This window comes from Limulus polyphemus, unplaced genomic scaffold, assembly GCF_000517525.1.
Source record: "Limulus polyphemus unplaced genomic scaffold, Limulus_polyphemus-2.1.2 Scaffold1255, whole genome shotgun sequence".
Classification (NCBI taxonomy): Eukaryota; Metazoa; Arthropoda; class Merostomata; order Xiphosura; family Limulidae; genus Limulus; species Limulus polyphemus.
This window is the reverse complement of record NW_013666865.1, coordinates 217,211-237,665: the sequence shown is the minus strand read 5'-3', so window position 1 is coordinate 237,665 and position 20,455 is coordinate 217,211. Positions and strand designations below refer to the sequence as shown.

The window sequence follows — 20,455 nt, the reverse complement described above, 5'->3', positions numbered from 1 at the left end:
CTATATCGATACCATACAATTCCACTATAATTTATCAAGCTTAGTAACTAAGCTGTATTTGGCTCTAAAAAAATATGAAATTTCAAACAGACTAAAGACACAACCTACCTCCTTGAAATCTTGGTTGAAAGAATCAGATGGTGTCCTAACACATTAAGATGGCTAGGAAAGCCAACAGGGGGACATTCCCAGATTTCAATTGGTTATTCACATGTCATATATTGAAGTAAGTGTATATAAAGGATCATTTCCAAAAATGGAGAGAGGTGAGCAGGGCCACTGTGTTTGATTCAGTACATGAGCGATATCTCAGCAAATAGAAAATATTTGAGGTACTTATTTTCTATTCTAGCTTATTAATATCAGCTAGATATCAGCTTAATAATATTATAATTTGAGTTCCTAATTTGTACAAAAATATAGACTTAGTATTTTGACATCACAAGTATCTAATTTGAACTACTGCTGCATTCAACATACCATGTGACACACAAAGTTCAATATTTAACTGTTTTTTTAATATTCACTTTTAAATTAAGAAATTAACTAATGTATAATACAAAAATTTTAATTATAATCTACAGTTTGATACCAAACTTACTGATATAAATTCATGAAAAAGTAGTCCAATAAAATTTTGAATGAGAGCCAACAAACGTGATGACATGGACTTTGACCAATGACCTGTCTGGAGAGGGTTAACATAAATAAATTAAAATATTCTTTAAAAATTTTCATACCTATAAATATACTGGGCCAGCTCAGACAGCAAATCTTCTGGACACTCATGTAGTATTGGCAAGCTAACCAATTTTTCTTCGATTTCCACAACAGTAAGAAATTCCAATTCTCCTTGCTTTGAAAGAGAAGAGCCTATGTATTCTTCCTCAGATTCTGAATCTTCTCCAGGTTTGTACTTCTTTTTCACAGCCTTTGTTTTAGTCTCACGGCCTTGAGTACCTCCTCCACTTTTTCCAACTATACATATTTAAAATTTACCTCAATTAACAATAAGATGAGTTTTTAGTGGATTTTAGTTAAAAATAATTAAATATTTTGACTCATAAAGAAATGTCATGACATTAAACTATTAGTGATAAATCAAGCAATGTGGAGATGAATGACCCATTCCTTAAATACTGTGCTCCAAGTAATGTGGAGATGAATGACCCATTCCTTAAATACTGCTCCCCAAGCAATGTGAAGATTAATAACCCATTCTTTAAGTACTGTAATCCAAGCAATGTGGAGATTAATGACCCATTCTTTAAGTACTATAATCCAAGCAATGTGGAGATTAATGACCCGTTCTTTAAGTACTATAATCCAAGCAATGTGGAGATTAATGACCCCTTCTTTAAGTACTATAATCCAAGCAATGTGGAGATTAATGACCTGTTCTTTAAGTACTATAATCCAAGCAATGTGGAGATTAATGACCCGTTCTTTAAGTACTATAATCCAAGCAATGTGGAGATTAATGACCTACTCTCTAAGTACTGTAATCCAAGCTCATCATTGGTTTTATTGCCAGTATGGCAATCTTCAAAATATTAAACACTGTTGAATTAGGGGATGAGGAAACTCAGCACACAATCTAATAGGGAATATTCTCTATAGCCAAGTCATAAAATTCTACAGCAAGACTGTAAAATCAGCTAATGACTGCTAAAAAACAAATAGTTGGTTCAAAAGGTGTACTTCTTGTTGTTTCTTTTTATAGTGATATGTTTTGTCTTTTTCATAATATTTTGTTTATTTGTATAAAACACACATAGTATATGGTTCTTCAAATTTTAGGATATTGTTAGTTTCATGTGGCTTTTAAGTCACTCTACTGGTAACAAGTAACTTGGATATAGTTCATAACTGACAGGAGGTTTACTCCCAAATTTCAAGTTGTGTTTAATTGCTTTTCTTCACAAACAGTTGGTGTTAACCAGATAAACCATTTTTAACTTGAGAAAATGCTTGTTATAAGACATTGTTGCAGTAACCTATACAAGTCTTATGTATTGTTACTTAACTTTTGTGTCATACTACACATGGCTGAAGATAAGATTTATATTATGTAGTTCTTTATATTTAAAGGTCAGTAACCTACATGTTAATAAATTTTACAGATAACTTTCTTTTCCATCAACAGAATAGGTCAAATGCCTGACCAGAAGAAAAATTGAAACTTGCCAAGTTCTTTGTTGGATGGACTTAGAAACTACTGTATAAGTGAGGAGATGATGTCTTTACTATTTTCATTTTCCAAAATATCATCAAGTTATACTTCTCCAAATGTATCTGTGGTAGCTGTCAATTTGAAATAAATTCAGTGAAAGCTGGATAAATAAAGACAACAACAGTTTTATTGTCAATACCTGGAACTGTCCCTTTGCCTAAATGTGTTATAGATATATTCATAGTAATGATACCAATGCAATATAGCATTGTAAGAAAATTTAATTTGGTTTCAAAGAGTGTTTCAGAGTGAAAAACACTTACTGGTATAAATAATAATTAAAAGTTCATTCTTGTGTTTTGGGTGCTTGCTTTTTTCAGCTGTTTGCTGTGAAATGTCACTGAATAATTTTTCACTTTAATAGTTCCTACATACTCAAAATACAAAATAAACATCAAGAATAAAGACAAAAAATATGGCTTAACTACAATCAAATCTTCAACTAAATCTTATGTATGTAATGAATATTAACAAAATCAGAACTTTGATACAAATCCATACAAAAGACAAACCATTACCTGCAGCTTTTTTTCTTCGTTCTTCTTTAGTTTTACTTTCTTGTTTCTCTCCTTTCCCTGACGAGTTTCTTGTTGTTTGAAGTTTTGAAAGGAACTTACCTTTAGCCACATCCTAACAGAAAAGATGGAAAATACTACAGTAGTTACATTAAACTTAGACACTAACTTGAAAGTCAACAAACAAAAGGTGTATGTTTTCTCCCAATATTTCATGCTTTGATCCTAAAATAAAAATTCAATAGCAATCATACAAATTCTAATTTTATTTGCAGACTTTAAATGCCATTATGAGTTATTTCACCATCGTGCATTAAGAATCAATATTAATAATAGTGTTTAGCTACATACATAAATAGCAATATTTTGATACAAAATGTAACTCAATAAGATACTTAACTCTGCCATAACCTCAAGCTATAATCTTGTTTATATTAAGAATGAGATCTTTTATTTTTTTTATTCTCTTCTCTATTACCTTCTCTCTCACTTACTTTCCATTTACAATATTTAATCTTGTGCAAATCTCGGTGTGTTTGATAACATTTGAAGTAAAGTCATGTACCTCATGCTCTTTTAAGAGAATATAATTTTCTATTCAAAACCTAAAAGTAAGCCAAATAGAGACTTGGACAATGGTTGGCAAAATTTTCTATTACTTTTAACTCAGTGTTTTCATTAAGGATCCACTTTACTTTTTAGTTAAAAGAACATTTAGACAAGTTTTTCCATGGTAAATGAAATATTAAGATTCATTGTAAAAAAAACAACAATCAAAGCCAGAATTTTTGGATGTTTTAATACATAATGAACAAAGTGGTTTCAACATGACTGTTTATTGTACATCAACGTTTTTTTAGATTGTATGTACATTTTGATTTTGGTTAAGCCACATTTGGAGTATTGCATTCAGTCTTGTGCTCCTTACTCCAGAAAGAACATTGAATTATTGCAAAGGGTTTAGAGGAGGGTTATTAGGATAATACTTAGGATGGAAAAGTTATCATACAAGGAAAGATTAATATCTCTGAGTTGAGCTACAAGATGTTGAAAACTCCATGGCTGTATTTCTTTAGTTACTTAATTATAGATCTAAAAATAGAAAAGATAATTTTGGACCACTCTGTATATTGCAACAAAAGTCTTCAAACTAATAACAAAAATTCTGAAATTACAAAAGTAACATGTTGAAAATGAATGTCAACCACAAAAATAAAAGGAATATAACAGTATTTCAAAAGTTAAAAGCAAAAGATAAAAGTTTTCTCAATTTAAGTTTTTACAACCATATTTTAACTTTAACATTTTCCTTACCCAAAAATGTATTTCCAACTCACATTTCCAAACAGAAAGCTATCTTCCTTGTACATTTTTCTTAGACTTCCATGCCACTAACTTTTAGGCAACTCCCACATAAACTCGGGAGATTTCTCATGACTTGCTCTACTGCATAATGATATTATTATGCAGCAAAAGCCCTCCACCAATAGGAAGGCAACAAAACATCTCTTGTTCTGCACTAGCTCCCTCTATCCTTTTGCACTGTGATCTTCATTCATTGATAAGGCAAAGAAAACCAAGTAGCACTGGAAGTGGGGAGGAAGGGTGGAAAGTGTGTAAAGAGGTGAGTATATATTGCAAATATATTTCGAGGTAAGGAAAATGTTAACTTCTAAGATGATACACACCTCTTCACATAGAAAACTAGAATCCCACATTAACATGGTGAAGGGACTGACGAAAAAGTGTAGCATGGTTGGGGAAAATCAGACTGTGCTTAGTGCACACTTCAACTGTATCGTCAAACTTCTGGACCAACACCAGCTGCAGAAGAAGGGAACTTGAATCATTAGTTTGTGTTCGTGTCATCTCTACTGTCAGATTTAGACTCTTAGACTGACATCAGCTGCAGGAGGAGCATATAGAATACATTCCATTAGTGTGTCTTGCCACAACTTTATTGTCGAGACTCTTGGACTGACACCAACTGCAAGAAGGTGGCAAGACAAGTTAGTGCATATGCAGGAACAGTGCACAAATTGTTTTTAAGTGCTCACTTCAATTGAACAGAACTGGAGATGACTGCAAAAAGTCAGTGGGTCAACTCTAGTCCAAAACCATACAGCATCAGGTATGTGTCTTCTGGTCTGCAGTAGGAAGAGGGTCCCAACCATCTTCACCTCATGACTAGGAAGCAAAGGAGAAAGTAACTTCCATTCCAACAACCCAGGTAGACACTGGAGTGGAACTTGGGGTTTGGGACCATGGAAATTAGTGGGGATTGATGTCAAACAACTTCTGCTCATGATTCAGTTGAATAAGGAATATCACCAAATATAGAAGGGTGAAGAAACGGTGAGAGGTGGAGGTCTCATAAAAAGGAGGAGAGAAGGCAGGAATACGAGACAGAAGGATATCCCTACACAACAATAAATGATCCAAGTGAGTAGGGAAAGGGCAGAAGAAGTAGTATGAGACATGGTGGAAAGGAAATGGGAATCACCAGTGAAGTCATCTGAGGCTTGGTAAATGCCTCTGACATGAAGTGCAGAGAAGAATGGTAATGAAGCACACAAAGGAGGATTAGGCAAAGACAGAAGAATTGGGCAGAGACTGACCCTAGCAAGTCTGCCCCCCATACAGGCAAAAGAGATTCCAAGGTCTCCGACTCAAGAAAGGAGAAGTGCGAATGTCTATAAGCCATGATAAAGGATTCTGAAAGGACAGGATGACATGGCATAAGATCGCGGGAACAGAGTTGATCTAAAAAAAAGGAACACCAATATCAGGAGATAAGACAGAATATACTTGAGTGATAAGGTTCCGATAATGTGAAGAAGTTTGAACATTCTCAACAGGGAGAGAGGTTCCAGAGAAGAAAATAAATGGTCAAAGTTGTCTCCTTTATCATATTCCTTCTCAGAACAAGTGGAAAGAACACCAGACAAATGAACAGGTGCCAAAACTCCCAGCTGTATAATGGAACCCACTACCCTTTGCACAATGGCGCTCACATCATCATGTTTAATGTGCCTCCAGTAACCAAGTTAAATACTTCACCAGTGTGAGGATATTCCTCTTTCACTACAGATGTTGGAGTAAACTGAACTTTACAGTTCAGATTTGGAAATAATGCAACTTTATTAGACTGCAAATCACTATAAACTATAAGCAAAAACAAACACATCTTAGTCATGCAGTACTTAGGAAAAAGAATGAAGAACACGAGTACAAAAGCATAGATTGAGCTAGTGTGCAGGGAGGTTGTGTCCCCCTCATATTAGTGGAGGGCTTTTTCTGCATAATAATGTTGTTATGCAGTATCATGACTCACAAGAAATCTTGTGAGTTTAAGTGGGAGTTGCCTAAAGGCTAGTGGCATGCAAATCTCTAAGGCAGACATGTGAGAAAGATAGCTTTATATGTAAGGAGGTGTGTATCACCTAAGAATTAGTGCCTGCATAAGTTGTTAGTAACTAATTTAGTAGTAACTCCCATTTCTAAATAAAAGTCATGACTTCCTATCCTACAAAACAATGCAGAATAACAGCACTTAATTCATATTACAAAGGTTATTACTGTAATCAGTTTTGAATACTATTTCAAGTATTTATAAGATGTTAAGTGATACATTATGTACAAATGCTAAATAAATAAAATATAAACTTTATATATAAAAAATACTCCAAATAACTTACTTCTTTTGCTTTTTCTGTCATTAGTGCATTAAAAGGCTCAAGACATTTTTGAAAGAACAGATCACTGAAGACAACTGTATGGATAAATGTATGGATCGGTGCATTCTGTTTGATCTTAACCTTTAACACAGAGTTCAAGATATGCTGGACATCTTCCACAGTGAAAACTGATGGCAGCAGTGGCTGTATGTGTAATGAAATTTTAGATTTAATTGCAGACAAGAATTGAAAAACTACCACAATTAAGAGTAATTCATGTTAACTGTTGAGTACTACAAGCAACCTTGATATTTAATTCACCAAAATACAGAACAGCAAACATTGATGGAATCAGTTACAATTAAGTACATTGAAATCATTGGTTCTTCCATATAGTTTGTTGTGAATAATCAAAGGCATCACTGACTGTGTACACAGATGTGCAATGAAACTGTTTTCAGGACAAAGTCTATAACTGAGAAATAAGAAGTAAACCTGTTACATTTGTGTTTTATAGTTATTACACCAACATAAATTTAGAAAGGAAAAATAGACTCTGTCAATGAAGTTATAGAGCCCATTACAGCTTGGTGGTTCATGGTCAGGTTTATAAGTGTGGTGAATCTTCAGATCTATTCTATAAGAAGCTGAGGAACCTGTGCTTTGTTCAGGTTATGTGGGGGTGGATGCTATGATACATAACATAAAATCTTGACTTTCACATAATTTATTTATAACATAACATATTATTACAGTATTTATTATTACCTCACCAAACATTTTGTATAAGGTTTAAAAACTCTATGTATATACTTAAAACATGTGTAATGGACAGGGTGACTTTTATTAAGAGGTATCGGCCAAAGTAATGGTAGTAGGGGTGCTTTTTGTTACCTGCTTTCAAAACTCAGCTGTTAATGTCATTCCACAGTGTTTCACATGATTAAATAATTGAGAGCCATTACCCACAAAAGTGTCTTAAAGGTTGAAGTTGAAATGTCACAGGTCAAAGTAAGAAGTGGGTATAACTCAAGAAATGGTTCTTCATGTCAGTCTTATTGTGGCTGTTGGAGTAGAAACTTCAGCTGAGTTTATGTATTAGTGCAATAGTGGCAGCCATTTTTTTCACTGCATTCCTCATTAGAGAAAGCTAGCACACACTGTGAGATATATGTTTATGTGCCCTCCTCCACACTTTGTGTATGTTGTGTTATAGAAAATGAACTTTTTTTAGTGTAAGGCTATAAATGTAGCTAATGTTAACTTATGTCAAACATAATAAATGCTCAATAACAGCAATAATGGGACTTGAGGGGGGAAGTAAACCCCCAGTAACATGCCCCTTGTTCCAAACTATTATCCCATAAAGTTTGGTTGAGATTGGCCCAACAATCAAGGAGTAGATAGATAGATAAAGGACAGACAGACACAAAAATTTTTATGTTTTCTATATATATAAATTCCTTTATTTTTGAAAAATGGCCTAAACATATGTCCATCTAAAATGCTGATTTTTATTTTATTCTGACACACTATCATTTGTATTACATGTAGAAAATTGTGTATGAATTTACTTGAGGATTCCATGATATTTGTATAAAGAATCATTCTCACATGAGTAACCACAGTAGGGACTTCTTCCGATTGAATATTTCCACGAGACATATATAAGTGGAATAATCAAAATTAGTAATAACTGGAAACCCCAATTCTAATTAGTTGAGTATTTCTGTGAGAGTGATAGTAATTGATTAAACTGAACAACCCTGAATTAAATGAAAATAATGAAAAATTATAATGGCAATATTTCAATTACGTGGACAGTTAAGAGTAATTATAAACTCTAATTTCAATTAGTTGATTATTTTACATTACAGTAATAAATTCTCATAGTTAATAAATTAACACTACAAGAGTGGCCTTCATCCAATGAACCAAGTCTGTGTGTATGAAGTTATACATACAAGAACTCTGAATTTACTAACAAAGCTTCACAAAATTTGGCAGCCTTTAGTAAATATTAAGTTTGCTGTATATAAAAAAATCTGATTTTTTAAAAAAGCATTTCTACTAAGCATGCCTGTAAATTTCCAAAACTTTTAGTGAGTCAGTCTGAGTGAAAGGCAATTTTCATGTTAAGAAAACAACAAACTTTATTTTACTGTTTTCATATTTAATCTTATATTGATTAATTGAGTTAAGCACCAACATAAATTTTGCATACAGTTCCAATTCTCTATAAACGACCATCTAGATATGCTGACAGGAAATCAAATAGGTATCCTTTGCAATAATTTCTATGAACAAATTACAATCTCAAGCTTTTTCTCAAGTTCAAGTTAAATTAAAATCTTTGATTAAATGACAATATTTTTAAGCAATGCACAGTGGTAAAACCAAGTTTCTATACATATATAAATAACATCACAATGGATCTACTTTCACTGAAATGCCAAAAACCAATATTCATCCGAGGTTTTTCAGACACCTTAGTTATACATACAACCAGAACTAAATGTCTTAAACAAGCATTACTTCAAATTAGTTTATAGAAGTGTGTGTAACAGAATCACATTTCTTATCACTCTTTTGCTCTAAAAGAATCTGTAACTTGTATTTGTTTTTAGAAACAATTACCTACCTATGATCCATCAAAAAGTTCTCAAAATAATGCATAACTCAACATCTTACTTAGCTCCACAATTGTCCTTCAGAAAATAAAGGTGTCAAAATAAATTTTTAAAACCCATATACTTAACTAAGTCAGTTGTTAAAACTTCTGTAATAACAGTAATGGCACAGATGTCACCAGAACTGTTAAAGGTTATAAGTGCCAATGAACAGTTCCCAGTTTCACATTGATGAAAAATACCAATCATTATGAGAAAGAGTACAAAAGTATTTTGGAACTGTTTGTTTGTAATTAAGCACAAAGCTACCACGGGTATCGAAACCCGGATTCTAGCGTTGTAAGTCCGCAGATATACCACTGTGCTACTGGGGGGCCCTGGAACTGTTTACATGGGATTGTGATACACTTTCTTACACACATTTTACATATTTTCATAAAACACAAGTTCCCAATGGTTCATTAAAAGCAGTCTTTACACACTTTCAGCAACCTCTAAAAATATTAAAATGTCTTCAGATGTTTTTTTTTTATTGTATTCAACATTGTGGTTTATTCATTTCTTGAAGGTCTTTGAACTCTACAGGTTACAAAAATGATTTTACGTTATAGTACTCGAAAATAATGTAAAATTACAAAAATATTATAGAATGGTGCATGGTATAGCATGTTAAAAAGGTTAAAATCACTGATCACAAAAGTAAGTGTAAAAACAACAAATAGAAATAGAATAAACCTTACATGAAATAATAATAATTTTACAGAGGCCAGGCACTGTATCTGTTAATAGTAGGGTGTTTGGATTAACTCAGCAGAGATTCTTTAAATTTTCTCTCAAGAAAGTTACCACAAACCTCTAAAACTTTGATCCAATAAGATGTCTCATCAACTTTACTCTCAAGAAATTTAAGGAATCTCTTCTGATTCAATCCAAATATTCTTCTATTAACAGATACAATGCTTAGCCCCCTGTAAAACTATTATTATTATATTGTAAGGTTTATTATACTTCTTTCTTTTTAACATACCTTGTTTAACAATACTTTTAGTATGCTTCACCATTCTATTATAATTTTACATTCCTTTCAATTACTGTAATTTAAAATCAATTTTGTAACCACTAATGTTCAAAGACCCTCAAAAAAGATGCAAGTTGAAATATTAGGTAGAATAAAAAACATTTATCTGAAGGTATTTGTCACTTTCCTTGAAAATATCCTTATATGTATACTCAGTTGTTATTAAATTATGCCACTACACACACACACGTATACACAGAAGGTTGAGTTGGTTATACAAGAAAGATTTTGAATGTAAAAATCAGAAAGCCACATGGAAACCATAGCTGATATAAAGATGCAATAGAATGGAATGTATCACAACTCTATTTTGACATTCTTTAGCATTTCATAAGTAGCATTATAGGTATATCACTTTTGAGAAGGGTATGTAACAGCTCATTCTGACATAAAATATTCATATACTCAAATCATAAAGGTGTGTTCAGATTGTGGATTTACAATTTCCAAGATGGGGATATTGGATATTTTACATACTAAATGGCATTGGAAAACAAAATAACAGATCACCTTCCAGTCCTTGAAATTAGGGATGGCCTGCACCAAAGCTGTTCCAAAAGCTGTGGCATTTTATGCTAAACATCACATGTGACAGTGAAAGAAGTGCTATTGTAGGGAAAAGAAGTTGAAAAACAATTTCTACTTTCCTTTCTTAATTTTTTCTGTGAATAACTTCAAAGATTAAGATTACTTAAAAAATAAAATTGCTGACAAATAAACAGAGCTTACCTTATCTTGCCAAATTTGAGAGGCCAGTTATGATAAAAAAGTATAGGTAGGTAACATGAACAATCTAGTTCCACTTCTAGATTCTAATGTGTATTTTAATATTTCTCCTGGACCAGTGAAAATATTGATAATTCCTTGTTTAGTAGCTTTCACACTATAATAGTTTAATTAAAAAACATTTAGTTTAATCAAAAGTGATTCAAGCCATAATTAATGCACACCTTGCCAAACCATATGTAGTTTAACTTTTTTTGGTGTGTGTGGGGGGATTATTAAATGGACAAGGAAATATTTTATTTTAACTTTACAATAGTTTTAAGTATTTTAAATACTTTTTTCACATTCTTTGTACATCATTTGAAGAATAAAAATATTAATGTTGCAAAATGAAAGTATCAGTAGTCTGTTATTTTGCTAGTGTTACACAACATGACTTTTTTTTTTTTTTTTATGTAGTATTTTCTAATTGTTACTTTCTGTGAAAGTTGGATATAATGAGAAGAAGATTTAACTTAGAAAGCTGCCTACAATTTTATGATTTCATCAAAAATATTTGATATAAAAACCCAAATTAAGTTGTTGTTTGCTACCTTGGTGAGAATGGTTGCCTTATATCTTGCTCATGTATTAAGTGAAAGTATCTCTCCAGATGGCATTTGCTGTGGTGGTGTTTTGGTTACTGCACTTAGGAAGGCATTTTGTTGCCATGGACTTGATTTCATAATTTTTAAGACTGCCTTGGAATACCAGTAACATTCTGAAAGAGACATGTAGCAAGTCATATCCAGGATGTGTTCAGCAAGTTGAAGCATACTGTAACAGGTAAGGATCCACATACACAAAGATGAGTGGCAAATTCTATTCATGTGCCCAGAAAAAGTAAAGCTCTCTAGATTTGGGTGATTGTTATTTCTTAACATCCCTTTCAGTAAGGTACATATACATGATATATATATGAGGGTAAACAGGTAAAATAACTCTGCAGGTGTATTCAATTACACAATTTCTACTTTTGACAGAGCAAAAACAGATGATGTTAAAGTATCAAAGAAATTTATAACAAAAATAAAATTCACCTAAAGGTTAATCTGAAGTTACACTATGACATCTATTTCATAAATTTCTAATGCTCTTGATTAGATAGTCACACAAGAGATCTATATAATAATTAACCAAATAAATACTTAACATTTTGTGAAAGTAACAATAATACCGAAAAAGCTTTTGTATCCATACCATAACATCAACCCAAGATCCTGATGTCAGAGCTTCATCAACTGCGGCCTCAACCTGCTCTACAATAGCTCCACCAACACATCCAGAACTCAAAAACATTAACGATTCATCTTTGTATCTTTTTTTGATGTGGTTCTTTGGATCCTGAATTCCAAGTCGAACTAGGGAATCATATTCTGTTTGAAATGATAGAAAAAATATATTACTTAGTGAATACTAGTTAATTTAAATCAATACATTTTATGGAATGAACATTCATAACTTTAAATTTTTAAAGCTAATTCAGAAACAAAAAACTTAATCAAAATTAATTCTTACAACGGAATGAAACTATGTATGTATTTGTTTATTTGTTGTTAAGCAGAAAGTTACACAATGGGTTGTGTGTGCTCTACCCACTGCAGATATCAAAACCAAATTTTTAGTTTTATAAGCCTTCAGACTTACCATTGAGCCACTGGATACAATGGAGTTATGATGTGCAATATTCAAAACTAATACTAAAATATTTTCTCAAAGAAAGAACCACTAATATGTGATGTTAATTACTAAACACAAACGTATATGAATACACAAAGATTATTGACCAAAAATCCAGAAAATTTTTTAATATTACATCATAAAATCAAACTTTTTAATGCACTTGAAAACTGATGTGTTTCTTGTACGTATATATACACACAAATGTAAAATAAAAAGACATAAGGTACATTGCATTTGTCACGAATATTTAAATTATGTTATTAACCACATGAAAGTTAGTATGAAAATTTTCCATGGGTTTAAAGTACAATAATGTGACAGCCAATGGGGCCACAAAAATTTAATATTAGTGGTCTGGGGTGTACTTCTGTGACCAGGGAATGGTAGTAGCCTATGCCATCCTAGAAAGTAAATATACTAAAAGTCCTGCATTCCTCTATAAAACCAAACAAAATGGTGCTCAAATTTCAGTCAAAGCACATTAACTTGTTTAAGTTTTCTTTTTAAAAGTATAAAAATTAACAATATGACTTTCTTCCTCTGGTGATGGAGCTACTTTAGCTGCTCTATCAGGTGTACAAGAAACTTTTATAGAAACCCATGGAGATTAGAATAGTGAAGCCATCCAGCACTACACTGACTGTCTTTTATGCAATACTTTCAAGAATGTTGCAATGGCAAAAAGACAATATCTTAAATAAATTTTTGTTTGCCTAGTGTTTATTGTTAACCTAAACATTATATTACACATCTATTTTGAATGATACAACACTTATATTTAATTGTTTTAGTGTAAGATAATGTTACTTTTATGCGACTGGAGTAGTGATCTTATTATGATTTTTTTAAGTGTTAGTCAGACCTGGGTTAGGTGTAAACCTTGGTGATTTGCAACTTTCCAGACTTTTAATATTGTTTTGGAAGTTATCATGGCAGTATTATTTGGTAACTTTCAAATTATTTTTATTGTGTAATTGTTTCCAGTAATAAATTATAATTTTAATAAAATATATTTAATCTACATTCGCAAGTTGTTAGGTAGTGAATTCTATTTTTTGTTGGTTATGGTTTTGTTTATAGTTCATTTATTATTCCTTCTATCGTTTAATTGATCTATGAAATTTTAGTTACATTAAAATGCTAACTCACCTTCTAGCTGATCACGTTTGAGTAAGTACGTATATATTATAAAACTGACACTAGCTTCCCTAGCAGTGATGTACAAATATTATCAATGTAGCAAAAGATTATGCAAATTCATAATCACATGAGATATACTCTTGTGATCTAACTCAGTAAATAAATACCCTGCAATAAGCTTCATAAACTGAGTCACAAAACAGTTAATGAATTATTGCTATTTGTCATTCGATATTGTTATTAATATAGAATGGTGATTTGGGAATATTGCTTTTTTTTGGAATTAAGTTTCTTCATCTTCTGGTTCTTTTCCTGATTCCATTATTTCAAGTAATTAATACTGATATTTATGTTTTGTTGTTCATTAACCTTAATATCAAGTCCTGGCCAGGCATGTGTTTATTAATCGTTTTTTTTGTGTGCTAAATTTTATTCCAAGTGTTGTTACAGTTTAATATATTGTTGTTTTTTTTTGTTGAACACAGGTTGTAGCAGTGTGTTACTTTAGACTATTACAAAGTCACACCATAAAAAAAAATACAAATTAAATCTAGATTACCCATTTTTTTATATATAGAAAGACTACAAATTGTAACAAAAAACTACAGTTATTTATCCTAAATAGCTTCAAGCTTAGAAAAGTATACATCTACTTAGACTTAAATTTTATTGTTTTATTGTCCTTTGAACCTTGTCAAACTCATAATCTCACCTTATAACTTGTAAATCACTCTGTGAACACATAGTTCACATTATGGTACTGAATTACATAACACATTAGCTGCTTATGAGAATACCTTGTGAAGAATTTTTATTACTTGTTTTTTCATTATCTTACCTAATCTAACCTAATAACTTTCACATTTTTTTATTTTAGTTACTTTTATAATAAAAATAAAGAATATATATGAAAAAAAAGAAATATATTACTTATCTGGGTCCTAATTGTTTTGCTCTGGACTGTTTATGAAATTTAATATTACTTTTCTTATACTAATGGTGCTATTACACTAAATAATTTTATTTAGTACAATAATGCATCTAAGAACACAAAATAATAATTATATGCACAAAGCAAACAATGTTCTATACCTACCATAATGTTTCTGCCTTTCTAAGTATATGATAAGAGCCTTTAAAAATTCAGCTAAGCTTGTCAATATGAATAGTGAGAAAAAGTTTAGAAATGGAGGCAAAATAGAGAACTTTCTATACGGAAAAAAATGTAATATATAGGTCATTTGATAGATTAAAACTTTACCTTTCTATTGATTATAGATAATATAGCATAAAACATCAGTGAGAACTACTGGCAATTTGTGAAAGACAGGATGTTACAGGTAGGCATGGCAAGTGGGTCTGATTTTCTGGTTTATGGCTCCGTGAACAAATAAGATTGAAGGCTATAAAAATTATACTTCACTTGAGTAATAAATATATTTTAATGACTAATTAACATTAAATTCTGTACTTTTCAGAAGGGTGGTAAATAACTTAGAGACGAGGGTAGACCTAGAGAGCAAATGCCACAATTCTCATACTAGGGAAAATTAAAGATTTGTTTTTTGGACATTTCATTAATTTTGCGTGTATACTAGCTGGAGTACCCGTTCATTGGATGGGTGAAATAAAAACTTGTTTGTAACAAAGGATAGGAGATTGTGCTTCTATTTATTTCTTAACATAATAAAAATTAAAAGTGCAATTAAAATACATAAAGGTACAATACTGAAAAGATAGGCACATTTTTCAAAGATTCTAGCAATATGAAATTGTGTTTTTCATTTACAACAGTTCATACCTGATTACAAAGTATTCTTTTTATTAAACATTAGGAATAATGGACCAAGTAATTCACACCTGAGTCATAATATTTTTGAAAGAATACTTTTACAATTATAAGTACAAATGTATAAATTGTGATTACTTGCTAATAAGGAAGTTTAAAACAAACCTAGGTACAGTGTTATTGACATAGTCAGTACAACAAGTTAAAAAATCCAACAACAGCTTGTTCACTTTGTAATTGGAGGGTTCAAACTGATCATAATGCAGTGTAGTACAGTGAAATAACTTGTTTAGAAGTTTACAGGGAAATCAAAAACTAATCCATGTGCTGCTATGTTGGGAAAGCCAAACAATGGTTTGTAAGGGACAAGGTAAGCTTTATGTTTCATGAGTCTATACTAATATCTCTTAGTAGTACAAAAAAACAAACATATCATTAGAAAGAACATTTTTTTGCACATTGTCATGTTTAGGATATAACTGCTAGACAAGCCATCTGTGATAAAGTGATTAATAGTGGCCTTGTAACAATATAAATATTACTGCAAGGGAAAAGGTTAAATGATTAATTAAGCTAACCAATGTTTTAAATGTCATGTGAAACAAGGTCTAGAAATTATGATAAGTTTTACATATGCTATAAGAGAACACAAAACATATAATGAAACAATCAAGAATTAAAATAATTAAAAGTCACAAATTCACCTAAGTATCCATTCTGTGTGTAGAATGAATCAACCCATTCATTCTGAGATTTGGCATAAATACTAGGAATATAAGATGATCTTTCAGTACGGCCACCTGACACACTTCCTGTTAATCGGTTGTCTTGTATCAGCTCTTCAATTACCGCTAGAAAACAAAGTTACATGTTACATAGAAGCAAGATGAAATCAGTGAAACGAAACCAGGTAGTGATAGTAGCATTAATATGTGTGGTATTTTCATGTAAAAATTGCTGATTTCCTGTAAATCTTCAGACAGATGGGTCTGCAAATAACTATAGATCTGTTCAGAAAATCAACAGAATGCATCAGATCAGAAAACTTAAAAGAATCTCCCTGGTGTTAGTGTAAGATAACAAGAGCGTATGAAGTTAATAAAAATGAAAACAATTTTTATTATTGAACAAGCAAAAAGGAAACACAGTGTACATAATTGTACAAATGAAAAGACACTCAGTTCTGCTAGGCTGTGCTTAGTCCCACAGCTTTCTCTCTCTCAACACAGACTTCTTTCCAACTTAATATGATGATCTTAAACCTATCACCACAGGCGTCCTTTAGTGCACATATCACAAGGTTTTAGTGACTAACATTCAAAATTATATTAATCTACTTTTTGTTTATGTATACCAATTATTATAGCATAAATTCTTAGCTAATAATCAATATTTTAATAGTATATAAGGTTTAAGGTATTAATTTCATAAGGCAATATTTAAAAAAATCCTGAATTTCCCCTAGTGTGACACATTTTCTCTAGCTATCTCCTCTTCTCTATTTTATCCACCAACCCTCCAATAAGTACTAAATTAAACATAAATTACTAACTATAAAATCGCCATTGCTCAGACAAACCATAATTTTTATAGCCTTCAATTTTGTTTGGTTACAGAGCTATCAAATGGAAAATCAAACCCCTCCTGCCACACCCAGCTGTCACATCCTCTCTTTCAGGATTTGTTAATAGTTCTCTCTTACTTAATTATATATTACCTGTAACCAATAGAAAGACAAAGTTTTCATATATCAAATGATGTATCATACAACATTGTTTTCTGAACAAAGAATTGTCAATTTCACTGTTAGTACAAGCTTCATACCCACAGGAAAGTTAACAATTAGCTTGTATGATTTTGTAATAGTCCTTGTCGCATACTTAGAAATTTCGAAAACTTGTGTTAGTTCGAAGACATTGTCTACTTTTTGCATGTTATTATTCTATGTTCTTTGGTACATTATTTAATTAAATAAAAATTGTTTAGTGCATTACTACCATTAGTATAAAAAAAGTAAGGTTAAGTGTCATCAACAACTGACAGCAAGAAAAAAGAAGATTCAGGTAAATACTTTATTATTTTTCATGTTTATTCTATATTTATTATTATAAAAGTAACTAAAATGTAAAAATAGGGATCTCTTTATGTTAGTTAAGGTTACATAAATAATAATAATATAATAAAAAATGTTCGAGCAGCTTGTGGGTGATGTAATTCGATAGCGTAACATGACCTCCACATTCCCAATTGAGTTACAACTTATAATGGCGGGAACAGTAGTTAGACATAGTTCAAAGAGCAATAAAACAATAAAATTTAATCATAAATAGATGTATACTGTTACAAGTATAAAGCTACTCAGGATAAACGAATGTAGTTTCATGTTACAATTTGAAGTCATTCTAGAAAAAAAAAAGAGTAACTTAGATTTAATTAGATTTTTTTGGGGTTACGAGGTAGGTCAAATTGAGCAACATTGTATAGAGTTATGGTAGAGAAAATAACAGATACAATATAAAGTTTTACTGAAAACAAACATTTGAAATGTATTTAGGAAGTTTTAGAGATTACACAAATCAAATCTGAGATTTTTGAGCTGAACAAAAGTATATTTAATCTTAATATGAAAATCACTTTGCATATGGACTATTCAAAACAAATACTCAATATATTCATGGACAAATCTTTTCTTTAGTATATTTAAAATACTTCACCAAAAAATATGATTTTTTTTTATCTGAAAGACTTATAATGTTTACTGAAAGACTGCTAAATTTTTTGAAGATATAAACACTATATTAAAAGTTAGTAGTATCAAATCTATAAAGACCTTATATGAATACAAAGAGGTCATGTGGTTGGTCAAATTGGCTAACCCCGTGCTGAGAGAGTTAAAACCACAATTACTGTTATTTTGTAGAAAAAATAGAATGGTCAAAATAAATATAAATAACAATGTATTTCAAATAACCAAAATATGTTTAATTGTGCAGTAGATCAACCAATCATATTTCATACAAATTTTAATTAAAACCTCTGAGCAACACAATATAAGACAATTATGTAAATATAATTACAAGATTATTTTTCCTCTAATTTTATGAGCTACCTCTAGTTACATGGTTGTGTTAGAATTCAATGCTTTGGGTATTTTAGAATTTTTTTTGCTGTGAACAAACTAAAAAATATAGCACACTGTAGTGTGAGAATTCAGTTATTGTTTGTTCGAAGTTAAGCACAAAGCTACACAATGGGCTATCTGTGCTCTGCCCACCACGAGTATTGAAACCTGGTTTCTAGTGTTGTAAGTCCGCAGACATACCGCTGTGCCACTGGGGGGCAGATAAAAACAGAACAATATTTTGTTTAAACTAAAAAAGCAAATAAAATGTAATTGCTTTCTGTATCACTTGTCTACATGATGGACCTAGCTAAACTGCTCACATTTAGCTATAAACAATACACTATGATAACACTTCTACAGTGCACATGTTTAACAAGTTTTCAAGTCACTCATAGTATATTTTCTTGGACTTAATTTTACAACAATAATTGTACACAAGTCCTCTCATTATTCCTACATAAAATGTAAACTACAAAAGTAAATTCTAATATGAATGATCTATAAAGTTTTACTGAAATAACTCACTTTGTTAAAGGTAACTTCATTTAGTGAATGTACAATTCTTGAAAATTTCATAGAAATATTTACTCAATTATTTCTATAATATTGCGAAATTTGTCACATGGAATATAAAATGTTACATTACTTTCTTCCTTTTTGTATAATACTAATTTTATCTTCAGTTTAATTAACATGTTTTTCAACTGGAGCATGTGTAGCTTGTAGTTGTGTATTGCTGCAGTAACAGGACTTTACAAGCTTAGAATATTTAAGACTTGGACTGGTTCCATTGTTGGAATTGGTGGGACTAATGTTATCTTTGCTTGGAGTAAAGGTCATGTATGTTGCCATAACTCTGACAACACTTATTGTTGGCAGTTAACTATGAATAGTTTGTAAATATATAAAAACAAGGGTATATGTTTAGTTTCATTCTTGGGTAAATAAATTATATTGTGTTTACAGAACATAATATGTATTCAGAACCATGATCTTCAGAGCACAAAGAGGGCATCAGATATTGCAGTGCTAAAAACTGGTAGAAAGGGACTTTTAAAGAATGTGTAAAACAAATCAGTTGATGGAAATTGTAACTGATGTAATTAACTTTATATGAGTTCACAAAATATTAGGTCATCAAGAAATTAATGTTTTTCTTTTTTAGATGAAAAAACCCAAACAACTTATATATCAAAACAAAACATTTATTAAATGAAATGGTCTCCATTCCTATCCATGATGCTTTTCCATCTTACAATCAGGTTATTAATGCCATGATTAAAGGAATAACTTGGCTTTGAAGCAAAAACATGTCAATGTCCTCTTTAACACCTTCCATATTTGCATATGTTTTCCCATTAAGATGGTGTTGCAGCAAACGAAAAAGATGGTAATCTGATGATGCCATATCTGAAGAATATGGTGGGTGGGGGAGAACTTCCTAACCCAACTCCATACTCTTGTGTTGCATCAAACGTGCCACATGTGGACGTACATTGTCGTAGAGAAGAAGAACACCTTTCTGATTGAAGGGCGTCTCTGATGAAGGGCTTGATTTAAATGGTCCAGTTGCTGACTACAGATCTCTGCATTGACAGTTTGCTGTGAATTGATTTGTGGAGTTTTTCCATATTCCTTAGATGTTTATTGTTTCATGAGAGACATGCAATTACAGGGCCATTTCACGAGTATGTTGCCTGGGATTAGACTCAACAAGTGTCTTCAGAGCATCAATGTCAATTCCAACATGTTGGCCCCTGCCATCACAGTTTTTAAGGCTAAAGTCACCTGACGAAATTGCTGAACCATCATTGACACTTA

The 20,455-nt window shown here is 31.4% G+C and overlaps 1 protein-coding gene across 2 annotated transcripts in view; it reads right to left on the bottom strand.

Moving 5' to 3' along the window:
- The window catches only part of LOC106462802 (E3 UFM1-protein ligase 1-like), a 125,410-nt gene that overhangs the window by 53,982 nt on the left and 50,973 nt on the right, over positions 1–20,455 (bottom strand). For both annotated transcript variants that reach the window (XM_013922763.2, XM_022390151.1), the window contains exons 7-11: positions 16,215–16,361; positions 12,099–12,274; positions 6,447–6,629; positions 2,752–2,863; positions 741–978 (exon numbers count right to left, since the gene is read on the bottom strand). In XM_013922763.2, coding sequence (XP_013778217.1) covers positions 741–978; positions 2,752–2,863; positions 6,447–6,629; positions 12,099–12,274; positions 16,215–16,361 — 856 coding nt within the window. The remainder of the gene's footprint in view (positions 1–740; positions 979–2,751; positions 2,864–6,446; positions 6,630–12,098; positions 12,275–16,214; positions 16,362–20,455) is intronic.